Source organism: Taudactylus pleione, unplaced genomic scaffold (assembly GCF_031769625.1).
Source record: "Taudactylus pleione unplaced genomic scaffold, aTauple2 ptg000170l, whole genome shotgun sequence".
Lineage (NCBI taxonomy): Eukaryota > Metazoa > Chordata > Amphibia > Anura > Myobatrachidae > Taudactylus > Taudactylus pleione.
In genome coordinates this window covers 9,854,469-9,871,001 of record NW_028284572.1, presented here as the reverse complement: position 1 = coordinate 9,871,001, position 16,533 = coordinate 9,854,469, and the positions used below count along the sequence as shown (strand labels likewise).

Genomic DNA, 16,533 nt, shown 5'->3' with positions numbered 1-16,533 from the left:
GTAATACCCCTGTAGTTGTGCCCCCAGTAGTAATGCCCCCAGTAGTCATGACCCCTGTTGTATTTATTGGTCCCAGTAGTAATGCCCCCTGTAGTAGTACCCTCTGTGCAAATGACCCCAGTACTAATGCCCCTGTATTTGTGTCCCCAATAGTAATGCTCCCTCTGTAGTAGTGCCCCCAGACTAATGCCCCCAGTAGTAATGCCCCCCCTTGAGTAATGCCCCCAGTAGTAATGCCCACCCCCGGGTAATGCCCCCAGTAGTAGTGCCCTCCCCCGAGTAATTCCCCCAGTAGTACTGCACCCGCCGAGTAATGTCCTCAGTAGAAAAGCCGCTTGCACAAATAAAGAACAAAACCTAATACTTACCTTAAGCCCCGCTCTCGCGTCCGCTGCAGTCTACGTCCAGTCCGCTCTGCTGCTCCTCTGCACCATGGGAGAGACGTCATGACGTCTCTCCCATAGTGCACTACGTGAACTGGGAGCTCCAGTCTCCGCCTACTACTGCGGAGAGGGAGCTGGGCGCCAGCTGGTTACAATCTGAGTGGGCGCCTGGTAAATGGAGCCTCCCTGCGGCGCCGGGGTTAGGTTGCCGGAGGAGGTGGGACTGGTTCCATCTCCTCCGGCCCACTTTAATCCCGATGGGTGTGGGGACCGTCACGTGTGGGGGCAAGGACAACCGCCCATGTCGCCCCCCCCCCCCCCCCTTGTTGATCCGGACAACCGCCCAGGAGAAGCAGAAAACCAGGAGGAAGGGTTCAGTCACGGCAGGAGGATGTAATCAAGAGAAGCCACCCAAAACATACGGACCACAGAAAGGAATGAGTCTCTAAAGTAGGTAAAAAATTGCAGTGGTTTAAGGGAACATGTATGTTTTGGGGGAGAGAAGGCGGATCACAGCAATACAGAAAATATGAGGAGGGATAATTATTATAATAAAGGTGCCAATAATAAAAAGAAGTGGCACAGATTACTGTATATATTAGAAATATATTATAGAATGTATACTACTGTATTTATATTATATTATTGTTATATTTTCATTCAAATAACAAAATATTGTATTTTACTGTACTTTGTATTAGGGATGAGCGGGTTCGGATTTCTGAAATCCGAACCCCCCCGAGCCCCCCTGATCCGAGTCGTATCCGAGTCAGGCTCGACTTTTCCCAAGTGACTCAGATCTGAAATCGAGGCAAAATGTCATCATCCCGCCTTCCGGATCTCGCGGGTTTTGGATTCTATAAAAGGTCCCCGCATGGGCGACATTTCTCACTCCGGCTGTGGACAGTGAAGAGGGACGGTGGGAGCTAGGGCTGGCTGGGCTGTGTTGTGCTGCTGTTGTCCATAGGGCTGTGTCCACTCAGTCTATGGGGCTGACTGGGCCTGTGTTGTGCTGCTGTTGTCCATAGGGGCTGGCTGGGCTGTGTTGTGCTGCTGTCATAGGGGCTGGCTGGGCTGGCTGGGTTGTGTGCACTGTGGCTGCACGTGCATCAACAAAGGAGCTGCGTCAAGCGTGCGCTTGTGTCATAAGTAAAGGGCCGGCTGGCTTGTCCGTTAAAGGGTGCTGTAACCCCCAAACTGCACTACAAAAAAAAACAAAAAACATTTTTTTGTGTGTTTGTGAATTGTGTGCGCAGTAGCTGCACGTGCATCAACAAAGTAGCGCCAAGTGTGCGCCTGTGTCATAAGTAAAGGGCCGGCTGGCTCGTCTGGTAAAGGATGGTGTAAACCCCAAAGTGCACTCCAAACAAAATAAAAAATATTTTCTGTGTTTGTGAATTGTGTGCACTGTGGCTGCACATGCATCAACAAAGGAGCAGTGCCAAGTGTGCGCCTGTGTCATAAGTAAAGGGCTGGCTGGCTTGTCCATTAAAGGGTGCTGTAACCCCCAAAATGCACTCCAAAAAAAAATATTTTTTCATGTGTTTATGATTAGTGTGCGCAGTAGCAGCAAGTGCATCAACAAAGTAGCACCAAGCGTGCGCCTGTGTCATAACTAAAGGGCCGGCTGGCTCGTCTGTTATAGGGTGGTGTAACCCCCAAAGTGCACTCCAAACAAAATAAATAATTATTTTCTGTATTTGTGAATTGTGTGCGCAGTAGCCGCACGTGCATCAACCAAGAGCAGCGCCAAGCGTGAGCCTGTGTCCCATAACTAAAGGGCCGGTTGGCTCGTCTGTTAAAGGGTGCTGTAACACCCAAAATGCACTCCAAAAAATAAATATTTTTTTCTGTGTTTGTGAATTGTGTGCACTGTACGTGCATCCTCAAAGCAGCAGCGCCAAGCGTGCGTCTGTCCATTAAAGGGTGGTGTAACCCCCAAAGTGCAATCCAAAAAAAAAATGAAAATTTCTTCTTTTCTGTGTTGTGAATTGTGTGCACTGTACGTGCATCCTCAAAGCAGCGCGCCAAGCATGCGTCTGTCTGTTAAAGGGTGGTGTAACCCCCAAAGTGCACTCCAACAAAAATAAAACATTTTCTTCTGTGTTTGTGAATTGTCTGCACTGTACGTGCATCCTCAAAGCAGCAGCGCCAAGCGTGCGTCTGTCTATTAACCCTCAAAGTGCACTCCACAAAAAATAAAAAATTCTTTTTTTTCTGTCTTTGTGAATTGTGTGCACTGTAGCTGCACGTGCATCAACAAAGGAGCAGCGCCAAGCGTGCGTCTGTGTCCCATAAGTAAAGAGCCAGCTGGCTCATTTCTTAAAGGGTGGTGTAACCCACAAAGTGCACTAGTCTCCAACAAAAAAAATATATATTTTCTGTGTTTGTGTGCACCTTTTTCCGCACGTATATATCAATATCACATAAATGGAGGACCAAACTTTCTCAGATAAAAATAAAATAGGGAAAGATCATGAACCACTTCCTCCTAGTTCTGAAGCTGCTGCCACTAGTCATGACATAGACGATAACATGCCATCAACGTCGTCTGCCAAGGCCGATGCCCAACGTCATAGTAGAGGGCACATACAATCCCAAATGACAAAGTTCAGGAAAATGACCTTGAAAAAAACATTTAAATCATCTGAAGAGAAACGTAAACTTGCCAATATGCCATTTACGACACGGAGTGGCAAGGAATGGCTAAGGCCTTTCCCTATGTTCATGACTAGTGGTTCAGCTTCACATGGCGATGGAAGCCCTCCTCCCACTACAAAAATCAAATGAGTTAAGCTGGCAAAAGCGCAGTGAAGAACTGTGCGTTGTAAGAAGATATCACAAATACCCAAGGAGAGTCCAATTGTGGTGGCGGTTGCGATGCCTGACCTTCCCATCACTGGACGGGAAGAGGTGGCTCTTTCCACCATTTGCACGCCCTCTGCAAGTGCTGAAAGGAGCACCCACAGTCCACTTGCTGATATGCAAATTGAAGATATCACTGTTGAAGTACAACAGGATGAGGATACTGGTGTAGTTGGCGCTGAGGAGGAAGTTGGCGAGGAGGATTCTGATGGTGATGTGGTTTGTTTAAATCAGGCTCCGGGGGAGACAGTTGTTGTCCGTGGGATGAAAAAGCCCTGGGCAGAAGACCAAACATTCCACCTCTTTGGTCTGGCAATATTTCTATCCAAATCCGGACAACAACTGTCTTGCCATATGTACCATATGTAAAGGTGAAATAAGTAGGGGTAGGGACGTTAACCACCTAGGAACATCCTCCCTTATACGTCACCTGCAGCGCGTTCATAAAAAGTTACTGTCAAGTTCAGAAACTTTGGCTAAGACCGTAAGCAGTCCAGGGACACCTAAATCCCGTTGTCCTGTTGTATCCAAGCACCTGCAAACCACACCATCAACTCCCTCCTCATCAATTTCCTCCTTAGTCAGGATCGGAAGTAGTCCTGCAGGCCATGTCACTGGCATGACTGACTCTCCTATCCGGGATTCCTCCGGAGGATTCTGCATTGCTACGCCTACTGCTGCCACTGCTGCTGTTGCTGCTGGGAGTCGTTCATCATACCAGAGAGGAAGTAGGAACACCACTACTTTTACTAAACAATTGAACCTCCAACAGTCCTTAGCGAGGAGGATGAAGTACGACAGCAGTCATCCTGAAGCAATGTATAACTGAGGCCTTGACTGCTATGTTGGTGTTAGACATGCGTCCGGTATCCGCCATTAGTGCAGTGGGATTTACACAATTGATAGAGGTACTGTGTTTCCCCCGTTCCAAATCCCGTCTAGATTCCACTTCACTAGGCAGGCGATACTGAGACTGTACAGAAACGTCAGAAAAAGTGTCCTCTGTGTCCTGAAAAATGCGGTTGTACCCAATGTCCACTTAAGCACGGACATGTGGACAAGTGGAACAGGGCATACTAAGGACTATATGACTGTGACAGCCCACTGGGTAGATGTATCACCTTATGCAGCAACAACAGCAGCATCACCAGTAGCAGCATCTCAGAAATGCCAACTCGTTCCAAGGCAGGCTACGCTGTGTATCACCGGTTTCAGTAAGAGGCACACCGCCGACAACCTCTTAGAGAAACTGAGGGAAATCATCGCCCAGTGGCTTACCCCACTTAGACTCTCCTAAGGATTTGTGATATCTGACAACGCCACCAATATTGTGCGGGCATTACATCTGGGCAAATTCCAGCACGTCCCATGTTTTGCTCACACAATAAATTTGGTGGTGCACAATTTTCTGAAAAGCAACAGGGGCATGCAGGAGATGCATTGGGTGGCCCGAAAAATTTCTGCCCACTTTTGCCATTCAGCGACTGCGTGCCGAAGACTGGAGTGCCAGCAAACACTCTTGAACCTGCCCCACCATCACCTGAAGCAAGAGGTTGTGACGCAGTGGAACTCAACCCTCTATATGCTTCAGAGGATGGAGGAGCAGCAAAAGGCCATTCAAGCCTATACATCCACCTATGCCATAGGCAAAGGAGGGGGTATGCACCTGACTCAAGCACAGTGGAGAATGATTTTCCGTGTTGTGCAATGTTCTCCAGCCCTTCGAACTTGCCACACGTGAAGTCAGTTCAGACACTGCCAGCTTGAGTCAGGTCATTCCCCTCATCAGGCTTTTGCAGAAGCAGCTGGAGAAAGTGAAGGAGGAGCTAAGATGGAGCGATTCCGCTCGGCATGTGGGACTTGTGGATGAAGCCCTTCATTCGCTTTGCCAGGATTCCAGGGTGGTCAATCTGTTGAAATCAGACCACTACATTTTGGCCACCGTGCTCGATCCTAGGTTTAAAGCCTATGTGGTGTCTCTCTTTCCGGACTACACAAGCCTGCAGAGGTGCAAAGACCTGCTGGTGAAAACACTGTCAGCTGAAGCGGAACGTGACACGTCAACAGCTCCTTCTTCATTTACTCCCACAACTGGGGCTGCCAGGAAACAACTTAGGTATCCTAAGCAACCCGCTGGCGGTGATGCAGGGCAGGCAGGACCAAGTTTGGACATCTGGTCCGGACTGAAGGACCTGGCAACAATTTCTGACATGTCTACTGTCACTGCATATGATACTGTCACCATTGACAGAATGGTGGAGGATTACATCGGTGACAGCATCCAAGTAGGCATGTCAGACAGTCCATACCTGTACTGGCAGGAAAAAGAGGCAATTTGGAGGCCCCTGTACAAACTGGCTCTATTTTACCTGAGTTGCCTCCCCTCCAGTGTGTACTCCGAAAGAGTGTTTAGTGCAGCCAGGAACCTTGTCAGCGAAAGGCGTAGGAGGTTGCTTCCACAAAATGTGGAGAAGATGATGTTCATCAAAATGAATTATCAACTCTTCCAGGGAGACCAGCCTCCAGAACGTACAGAGGGACCTGTGGTGGTGGATTCCAGCGGGGACGAATTAATGCTCTGTGAGGATGAAGATGTACACAACACTGAAGAGGGTGAGGAATCTGTGGATGAGGATCATGAGGACGACATCTTGCCTCCGTAGAGCCAGTTTGTGCAGGGACAGATTAATTGCCAGCTTGTTTTGTGGGGGCCCAAACGAACCAATCATTTCAGCCACAGTCGTGTGGCAGACTCTGGCGCTGAAATGATTGGTTTGTTAAAGTGTGCCTGTCCTGTTTATACAACAATTACCAAGGACAATTCCATCTTGCACCTCTTTTTTTTCTTTGCTTTATGTACTGTTTGGGGCCTAGTTTTTCAAACTGCCATCCTGTCTGCCACTGCAGTGTCACTCCTAGATGGGCCACGTGTTTGTGCCGCCCAGAAAAACCCACAAATTCTGTGATTTTAGCTGTTTTTATACTTTTCTTCAAAAAAATACAGATCCAAAACACAAAATTCAGAACCCAAAACACGGACGGGTGGTTTTGGCAAAACCAATCCAGATCCAAAACACGAAGAAAGATCCAGATCCAAAACCAAAACACAAAACACGAAAAGTGGCCGGTGCACACCACTACTTTGTATGATATAATAAAAAAATATACAGTATATACCAAAGAGGACATTAAATACTGATAAGGACACATATATGATTAGTTTTCTATAGCCGCATACACACTAGATGATGTGCGTATGCAGCGGCATCGTCAGCGACGATCCCAACGGGGATGCCGGCACTGGCAAGTGTATACACACTTACCGATGCCGACCAACGAAGAACGACAGCGGAGAGGGGGGGGGAGCGGGGCCATGCTGCATCAGCAGCATGGCATTGCTCACGATATCCACCGAATGGGCTGCATGTACAGCCGACTGGGGATACTGTTAACGACCCGCGGGAGCGATCATCATTGGTCATTCATATCGTTCTTTTTTATCGTCTAGTGTGTATGCAGCATAACAAAGGGAGCACATATGATTATTATTCTAGTAAAGGGGGCAGGACCAAATCAAATTATCTATGGTCAATGTGATGGGCAAAACCAGTGCTGGTGGCTGCCAATCATAAAATATGTGGTCAAACAGAAGTGCAACACTGTCCATCACCACATAACAGAACCAAGGATGACAGTTCAGCACAATTTACTCTAATATTTTTTTCTGAATTACAATACAAAACTTTTGGCCTAGGGATGCCGTGAAAAACAAGGCTGAGACTATAGAGCATCATGATTCAAGGAAGTTTAGGAACCACTGCACTACAACAATTATTCCTAATGTCATTACGTTACCAAGTGCATGTATATATTCTGGCCACTAGATGGTGATCAGCAATCATGCACTGTATAAGAATAGTTGCTATTTGCTGTCCAGAAATCAACAAACCTTGACATGTAGCTGCTTTCCTGGTGGCAGCTGTGGGAAGTATGGCTTGTTGTCATTAAGGTCAGCGACTGTGATGTAAATTGCGGTTGTAGCATTACGACGAGGTGTGCCATGGTCTGTCACTAGCACATTAAGCTGGTGGTGCGGTTTATGTTCACGATCTAAAGCTGCAGCATTTATCAGTTCCCCTGTGCAGTGTATAGAAAGTTACAATGTTAGAACATTTATCATTTGGACACCTTGTGATTCACATTCAGTTTACCTTATGATTTTAGCAAAGTTCTTTGAAGCAAATATAAGCTATCAAGGTTTAAACAGTAAATGTAACAGTAAGCTCAATAAATATTGTTTGAATTTAAATTGTAGTAAAGAACAGAACACAATACTAGTAGCAATATGTACAGTACATAAGTAGCCAAATATATAACTGAACATACATTGTGAAATCTTTTTCTGACATTAACATTGAAAGCTCAATTGCTTTTCTTAGTGATTGAAAAGTCAATCAACATAGGTTTATAAAGCACTGTGTGAAAACTAAGGGCCTGATTCAGAGCCACTCGTAAGCAACAGTTTGTTCGCTCCGAGCGATGTTTGCCCAACTGCGCATGCGTACGGATCGTTATACGCATGCGCGAACCAGTCAGTGCGGCCGAAATTCATGTGCTCGCAAAATAGCGAATGCCTGATAATTTGAGTGACAGAATGAGGCGTATGTGGGTGGTAACAGGGGAAGGTGCTTGAAAACGGGGAGTGGAAATCAGAACGCAGGCGTGCTTAAAGGTCAAAACGGGCGTTTTATGGGTGTGCATAATTAAAACAGCAGCGTCATTGACCACGTCACTGGGTTATTTTATAGCCAGAACTGCTCGCAAAATTGTGGTAGCAAAAACCGACCACAAGAATAGCGAGCAGTTCATACCCTGTTCGATGTACTCGATTAATCTAATAAATAGCGGACATGACGTAGGATGCGAGCGGCCAGGGGGCGTAGTTTCCCAAAAAACGACCGCAAGTTTTGTTCGCTCGTTCAGACCTAGAGGCGTCAACAGACCGCAAACAGCGAACGGTTCATCTGAATAGCCACCCCTATTTTCTGGACGAGCGAGCGCTAATTGCGTCCGGCTCTGAATCAGGCCCTAAGTGTGTTAATTTTTGTATTAGCGCAGTATAGTTCAAAAGGGATGGCTGCAACCATGATTGGCTTGGGGACTGAAGATGCAGTGGATAGGTCCTAGACTGATGACAAACTCAACATTTCACAAATGAACAGGAAATAAAGGAAACCAGAAAACAAAGATAATCTGTAAAGGACAGCTATACATATAATAAATGATCAGATAACTAACACCATGCATTAACAAGCTGATATGCCAAGCTGTGCACAGATAACATTTTGATATGTTTTTCAAATTTTATAATTTCCATTAAAAATGCATTTGGAAATGGGCAAAAATAATAAACAGCTATGACAAAGTATTTAAGCCAGGAAATGTATAATGAAAAGTTTCTCACTGGTGAGTGTGTCAACTGACAACAAACTTGATCTGACAAGAGAATGCTACTTTTAAAAATATTTTCCAGTTTACATTTAATAGGTCGGATATTATTCTCAAATACTAATTCCATCATTGAGAAAAACATGGTCATCGTTATATTCATTATTTCAATATTTTTTTAATTTTGATATTTTATACCTTATTTGACTAAAGATTATTGTTTTAAATCTGTTAATACAGATTATTATTATTATTATTATTATTATTATTATTATTATTATTATTATTATTATTATCCTTTATTTATATGGCACCACAAGGGTCCTGCAGCACCTAACAAAGTACATAAACAATTAAGCAGAACAAGAGAACAATAACTTACAATAGAAGACAATATATTGTAAAGTGTAGGGATAAACGGACAGGGGTGACACAGATGGGGTAGATAGTGAGCATGGGCAGGGCCAAAACTAGTGTTTTTGTCACCCGGGGCAAGACAATAATTTGGCGCCCCCCTCCCCATGGTAATTCTCCTGCAGCAGTGCCCCCATAGTAATGCCCCTTCAGTAGTGCACCTATAGTAATGCCCCACTGAGGTAATGCCCCTGTACTAGTGGCCACATGGTAATGTTCCCATAGTAATGCCCCTGTAGTGCCCATATGGTAATGCCCCCATAGTAATTCCCCTATAGTGCCCAAATAGTAATGCCTCTGTAGTCCCCATATAGTAATGCCCTCTAGTAATGCCCCTGTAGTAATACCCCTAGTAATGCCCCTGTAGTGCCCATTTAGTAATGCCCCTGTAGTGCCCCCTAGTGATGCCCCTGTAGAGCCTCCTGGTAATGCCCCTGTAGTGCCCATGTAGTAATAACCCTAGTTATGCCCCTGTAGTGCCCATTTAGTAATGTCCCTGTAGTGCCCATGTACAGCCCCCTGCTAATGCATCTGTAGAGCCCCTGGTAATTCCCCTGTAGTGCCCTGTAGAGCCCACTGGTAATGCCCCTGTAGTGCCCCCTGATAATGCCCATGTAGAGCCCCCTAATAATGCCCCTGTAGTGCCCCATGTTAATGCCCCTGTAGTGCCCCCTGGTAATGCCCCAGTAGTGCACCCTGGTAATGCCCCCGTAATGCCCCCTGATAATGCCCCTGTAGTGCTCCCTGGAAATGCTTCTGTATTCCCCCTGGTAATGCCCCCCTAGTGCCGCTTACACACACACACACACACAAAAAAATACTTACCTTAAACCCCGCTCCTGTGACCGCCGCCGTTGGGTCCACCCGGCTGCTCCTCAGAACTATGGGAGAGACGTCATTACGTCTCACCCATAGTGCCTGTGGGGAGAGCCGGAAGCTGTAGTTCAGGAGAGAACTCCAGCCTCCGGCTAGCGCGGCACTGCAGAGAAGAGCCGGGCGCCCGCTGGTAATAAAATCTCAGCGGGCGCCTGCCTTAGAGTCTCCCTGCGGCACCGGGCTGGAGGTCACTGATGCCGGGTGCAGCGGTGCACCCGGTGCACGTGCATCTAAAGCCCCCCCCTAGTTGCGGCCCTGGCATGGGACAGAGTGCTAGGATGAGTGATGGAAGGCTTTGATTAAGAAGTTGGTCTCGAGAGCCCGTTTGAAGTTTTTCAGAGAGGTGGAAAGTCTGATAGGGAGATGTAGAGAATTCCAGAAGTACGGAGCAGCACGTGCAAAATTTTTGAGGCGGTCATGGGAAGAAATAATCAGTTGGCAGGGGAAGCGGCATTCATTTGCGGAGCGAAGAGGGCAGATGGAAGTGTGAAGGGAGATAAGGTCAGATATGTAACTGCCAGAGGAATGGGTCGGGGTTTTGTAAGTGAGTGTGAGAAGCTTGAATTGGGTTCTGAAAGGGGAGCCAGTGTAGGGCCTGTAGGAGAGGAAAGACAAATGTAGTATGTTTGGAGAGGAAGATGAGCTGAGCATCAGCATTGAGGAAGGCCTGGAGTGGAGAGAGGCGGGAGTCAGGGAGTCCAGATAGGAGGAGGAGGTTACAGTAGTCCAATCTGGAGATGATGAGTGAGAGGATGAGGGTCTTAGTAGCATCCAGTGTGAGGCTCAGTCAGCAGGACTGCAAGAGGTACAGAATGTGAGATTTGAAGGTGAGGGAGGAGTCAAGGATAACTCAAAGACAGTGCACTTGGAGGCTAGAGGAGATGGTTGTGCCATCACTAGATAATGAAATTGTGGGAAGTGAGGTTATGCGGTAGGGTGGGAAGATGATTAGTTCTTATTAAGTTTAAAAAAGCACTGGCACATCCTGGAAGAAATAGCAGAGATCCAGATATATCTACGAGTAAGGAGAGAGGGGGAGAGGTCAGGGGAGGAAAGGTAGATCTGAGTATCATCAGCATAGAGATGATATTGGAGGCCAAAAGAGCTGATGAGCTCAACTAAAGAAGACATATAGAGGGAGAATAGGAGTGGTCCAAGAACACAACCTTGGAAGACTCCTACTGTTTAGCCTCCATGCATGGTGCGATTTGCACTTTGCGATGTGACAGGGGATCCGAAGGACAACATATCAGGAGGTCCTTACATGCAGTGTGATCGGGTGGCAGACCACCCGATATGCCAGCACCACCCTCACCCACCCGCATACTGCTGCATGGGATTGTACATCGCATCCCCAAATCAAATGAACCTGCAGAAAGATCTGGAGGTGCATTGTACGACCCCATGGGAGTGCACTCTGGGCCTGATTCAGAGCCGGACGCTCTGAAAGAGCGCTCGCTCTGAATCAGGGCGATTTTTTTTTTGTGCGGCCACCTGGCCGCTCGCTTAGCTGTGGGTGACCACCCACAGCTATTGCGAGCAGCCAGGTGATGGTCACGATGGTCTCGACCATCGCGACCATCGGGGCTTGCGACGAGACCCTTGTGGTAGGGTCTCGTTCCTGCAAGCCCCAGTGAGCTTTCGTCCCTATTAGTGATGTCAGTGGTGCCGCCCCCAAGCATTTGGCAGCCACCACCCCCTGCCCGCCTCCAAAATAGGGCAAGCTGTCAATCAAAATCGACAGCTGTCCCGCTTTGGTGCGAGTCCCGTAGCGACGGAGCGCCCGTCGCTAGCCGGGTCTTGCGCTTGTGAGCGGGTCTGAATCAGGCCCTCTGTCCGATATCATGCCCATATAAGGTACGATATAGCAACAAAATCATACCAATCCGTTGGATCGGCTGCTATATTGCATCGTGTATTGGTGCCTTCAGTGGAAGTGTGGGGAAGTAGAGTCATGAGAGGAGACAGATAAGGAGCAGTCTTAGAGACAGGAAGACAGCCAGGAGAGGGCAGTATCACGTAGACCAAGGGAGTAAAGGATTTGCAGGAGAAGAGGGTAGTCCACAGTGTCAAAAGCAGCAGAGAGGTCGAGAAGAATGAGCAAAAAGTAATGGCCCTTAGACCTGGCAGCAATGAGGCCATTGCTGACTTTCGTCAGGACAGTTTTAGTGTAGTGTAGTGAAGTGGAGAGTTTTGGAAGCCATCCTGAAATGGGTCAATCTGGGAGTTGGAGGAAAGAAAGGTGTAATGTGGTTGTAAGCAATACACTCAAGGAGTTTGGGGGCAAAAGGGAGGAGAGAGATGGGTCGGTAGTTGGAGAGAGTGTTAGGATCAAGGGTAAGTTTTTAAGAAAGGGGGAAACAAGGGCATGCTTGAATGCAAATGAGACAGTGCCTGACAAGAGGGAGAGATTGAGGAGGTGGGTAAGATGGGAACAGGGAAAGGAGAGAGGTAGTGGAGGAGGCCGTAGGGAATAGGTTCAAGGACGAGGTAGAGGAGGGTAAAGATCTGATGATGACCTTAACGTCATCTCCAGATACAGGGGAAAAAGAAGTCAGAGATGGTAAGCTGGACATGGAGGGACAGCCTAGCAAAGGAGGGGGTGGGATGCCAAGGGTCTGGTGTCCTGATGTATAGAGTAAATTTTAGTTTTGAAGACCCTGTACTCTCTCTTGATTATATTAGCGAGGACAGAGCTGCAAATAGTGGGCAGTGTAATGATGAAAGGAGGAGTAAAGAAATATGTATATAGTCACAGGCTGACAGTGAGTAAAAGCAGCAGTGTCCCCCACCTGCACAGATTAGTGAGGTGCAACTTCTATTACACAAACGCAAACTAATTCAGGAAGATTGTGTCATTAAATGAACATATACAGAAATGTCCTCATACACTGAGCTCTTTGCGCCATACAGCGAGAGACACCCGGTGTGACTGATATGCTCTGAGACGATTAGTGTACTGTATTTTTCTTTCAATTTAGTGTCTTAGTCACATCGTAGATGTAGCGAAAAGTCGCTCACAGTGTACCAGAGATGCTAGGCTGTCACTTTAGTCGCACAGGAATTGGTATAACACATGTACAAAGACACAGATGACGGAACTTGTCATGAGAAAATGCTGCAGCTGCTCGTGTCAGAGCTTTTTTTACACAGTCGCAGACTTGGTCGCACACAGATGTACAAATGCTGGAAGCCCCAGTGATCAGTGTACAATAGAAATGCATTGTTTATCGCTACCTGTTGTTTTAATTATGCAAATAAGACGCATTTAGAGCGAAAACTGCTTGGCATGGCCGAGTCATACAGGACCTGGAGCACTTATAGAGGCTATTTGGCACGACTTCAGCCACAGTGTAAAAGGACACATCTGTATATGTAATGATCCTAATGCATCTAACTTGTTTGTTGCTCTGTTAACTTTCCATAACTAATTTTAACAATTTCATATTTCCTGTATATTTTACCCTATTTTCTCGTAAATTATTTCTAAATAAATTTGTTTACATTTGTTTAACAACTTTACAAGGAACATAAAGCTTCCATATTCCGTTATGTGTTTCAGGTGGGAAAATGACAGTGGGCCTGATGCAGCAAGGATCTTTGCAATTCCGATCTTTGCTATTATGAAAATGGTGCATTTGTGATCCCAGGTTGCAGGCTGGGACCACCATCGCGACCATCCGTGGTTGATTGTCGCGATGGTGGATGGCGCCGGGCCTCTGTCCAGCTGAGTAAGCGGGAAAGATTTCTGGACTGCACACCCTGAATATATATAATGGGAGGTGCTACCTGATGAGACTAATTGCAGGCACAAAAACAGACAAATCTCAGGTGCACAACTCCAAATTATTAATAATATATAAATGCAATAAAATTTTGCAATAAATAGAGGTTTTTAGCATAATCTTCAGACTGGCTGGCTTGCGAGCCCAGGACAATGCATTCATCAACGCAGATCCCGTTTCTGGGAACGCCGGACACCCCCGCCCCACACCGCTCCATAAATGCCTCTGCCTGTCATACAGGCACATATATTCAAGGGTCTGTGTGCGACTACGCAGTACCCATTCTGCACACTCGCAGAATGAGCACTGCGCACTCGCAGATTCCTGATAATTGGGAATTTGCAATCAGCATACATTGCTGAACCAGGCCCAGTGTTTCTAATTAACAAGTCAAAAAGTAAACTATGAAAAACTGGAGGTCATGATTTTTCCTAAACAAAGAAGCTGTCATTTGTGTCTTATATTTAATCCTATACTAAGATTCCACTCTTGAATGCTCAGAGGCTCCAAAAGGGTAAGGAAAGTCACACTGAGGATTATGAAACGGCCCTGGTAATATATAATGTTTGCATGGTGTTGCAGTAAACCTGGGTGCAAGCAGCTTTTTCCTTCTTCAGATGCTTACAAATTGTGATAATGGAATGTTTAACTTTTGAAACTTTTGAAAATAGACATTCATTTCAAAATAAGTCTCCCAAATATACTTGTGGGTGCAGGTAAATTACTATTTATTGTTCTATGAGAAGATTTCACAGAAGTGGAGAAGCTACGTCCTCCCTGCAGGAAAGCTCATCCAGAAGACTTTCCAGCTCTAAGAATGTCCTGTAGGTTCAAATCTTGTCAATGACAAGGGATGTTATGGACTGGTCTGTGTAGAATTATTACTCCATAATTGGCCATTGCCATAGACCAATCAGGAATCAAAACTGTTTCAGGGCACCGCATTATAACACATTTTTCTTTTAGATCTGTTTCAGGGCACCGCATTATAACACATTTTTGATTTATTAAACTGTGTCAGGGCACCGCATTATAACACACTTTTCTTTTATTAAACTGTGTCAGGGCACCGCATTATAACACACTTTTCTTTTATGATCTGTTTCAGGGCACCACATTATAACACATTTTTCTTTTATAACACATTTTAACCCTTCACTGTTTGTTTAATATACATGTACTTCACTTTCTTATTTTCATTCTTTATATGCAGCTGTGGCTGCTCTTAACTATCTCTTTACACTGCACTTTTCTTACTATGGTGGTGCCCTGGGGCAGCTTAGCTGGGCCAGTTTGGGAGTGTCCTGTGCTCTGGATTTGAACCCTAGTATGTTAGGGACCTACCCTAAAGAGGTTACCTGGATATGGTGAGTAGGCCCATAACCTTGGCCATGATTATGCTAAAAACCTCTATTGATTGCAATATTTTATTGGATTTATATATTATCAATAATTTGAAGTTGTGCACCTGAGATTTGTCTGTTTCTGTGCCTGCAATTAGTCTCATCAGGTAGTACCTCCCATTATATATATTCAGGGTGTGCAGTCCAGGAATCTTTCCCAGGAATTAAAACTGTATTTAGCCTGGTTTCCTCACAGGGATAGGAATACTCTAAAGGGAAACCATAGTAGCCAGACAGTACACTATACTCCCTTCAGACATACTGTATCTCGGGCAGGTATACCAGATATAACGTTATTATAGATTGAAATGTATCTAGGACATTTACCTGTCTTGGAGTTTATTTGAAAATAATTTTCTTCGGACAGGAGAAAAAATGACAGATGTCCATTTTTCCCAGAGTCCCTGTCCAATGCTGTGATTATGCCGATCACACCGTGAGGAGTAGGACTTTCTAGAACAGTGAAGAAATGGGTGTGCTGATTAAAAGTCGGATAATTGTCATTTATGTCCAAAACGTTCACAATTACTGCAGTGGTTGCAGTTTGCTCCTCTCCGTGGTCAGTGCTCCTTGCCACCGCAACCAGATTGTATACACTAGTTCTTTCATAATCCAAAGAACGGCGTAAGAAAATCCACCCTGTATTAGGGTTTATTCCGAATGTAAGAGACTCAACAGAGAGCAAAGAATAATATATTCTAGACTGCTGACGTGAACCCTCACAATATGCTTTCACCTGAAGGATTCCAGAATTTATAGAGAAATCTTCACTGATTTCAACTTGATGCACCAAATTTCCAAAAGTCAGGTTATTACCCGTTTCTTGCTTGGTGACACTAATAGTTAATGTAAGAAGGGAACTTAAGACAGGATATCCATTATCTTCTGCCATTATAAGAAGAATATGTTCACAGACCATTGTTAAAGTCACATTGAGATATAAAATTCCAAGGATAGGGTCAATGACAAACATGTCTTGCTTTTCACTTGCAATGCTATAGGAGATGAGTCCATTGTATCCACTGTCAATGTCTTCTGCTTTAGCAATATATAGAGCACTTTCAGGACGGGTGGTCTGATATATGCTTATTCTTTCATTTTCCCTTGAAAAAACAGGCGGATTGTCATTAACATCAGTTACGGTAATGGTGACCTGAGTACAGCTGAAGACTGGAGAGCTACCTAACTGAGACTGAACAGTGAGAATAAAAATCGGTTGAGACTCATGATCCAGCTGCTTTTTTGTTGTAAGTATCCCAAACTGGGGGTTTATGGAGAACATCTCATGCAGATCACCAGATAATATTCTATATGAAATGGGCTCCACCGAATCTTAAAAAAACAAAAACAAAGTACAAC

At 45.6% G+C, this 16,533-nt stretch overlaps 1 protein-coding gene across 1 annotated transcript in view; it reads right to left on the bottom strand.

The window, feature by feature from the left end:
* The window catches only part of DCHS2 (dachsous cadherin-related 2), a 321,829-nt gene that overhangs the window by 63,194 nt on the left and 242,102 nt on the right, over positions 1-16,533 (bottom strand). Inside the window, exons 6-7 of the mRNA XM_088475373.1 lie at positions 15,502-16,506; positions 7,198-7,385 (exon numbers count right to left, since the gene is read on the bottom strand). Of these exons, the coding sequence (XP_088331499.1) occupies positions 7,198-7,385; positions 15,502-16,506 (1,193 nt within the window). The remainder of the gene's footprint in view (positions 1-7,197; positions 7,386-15,501; positions 16,507-16,533) is intronic.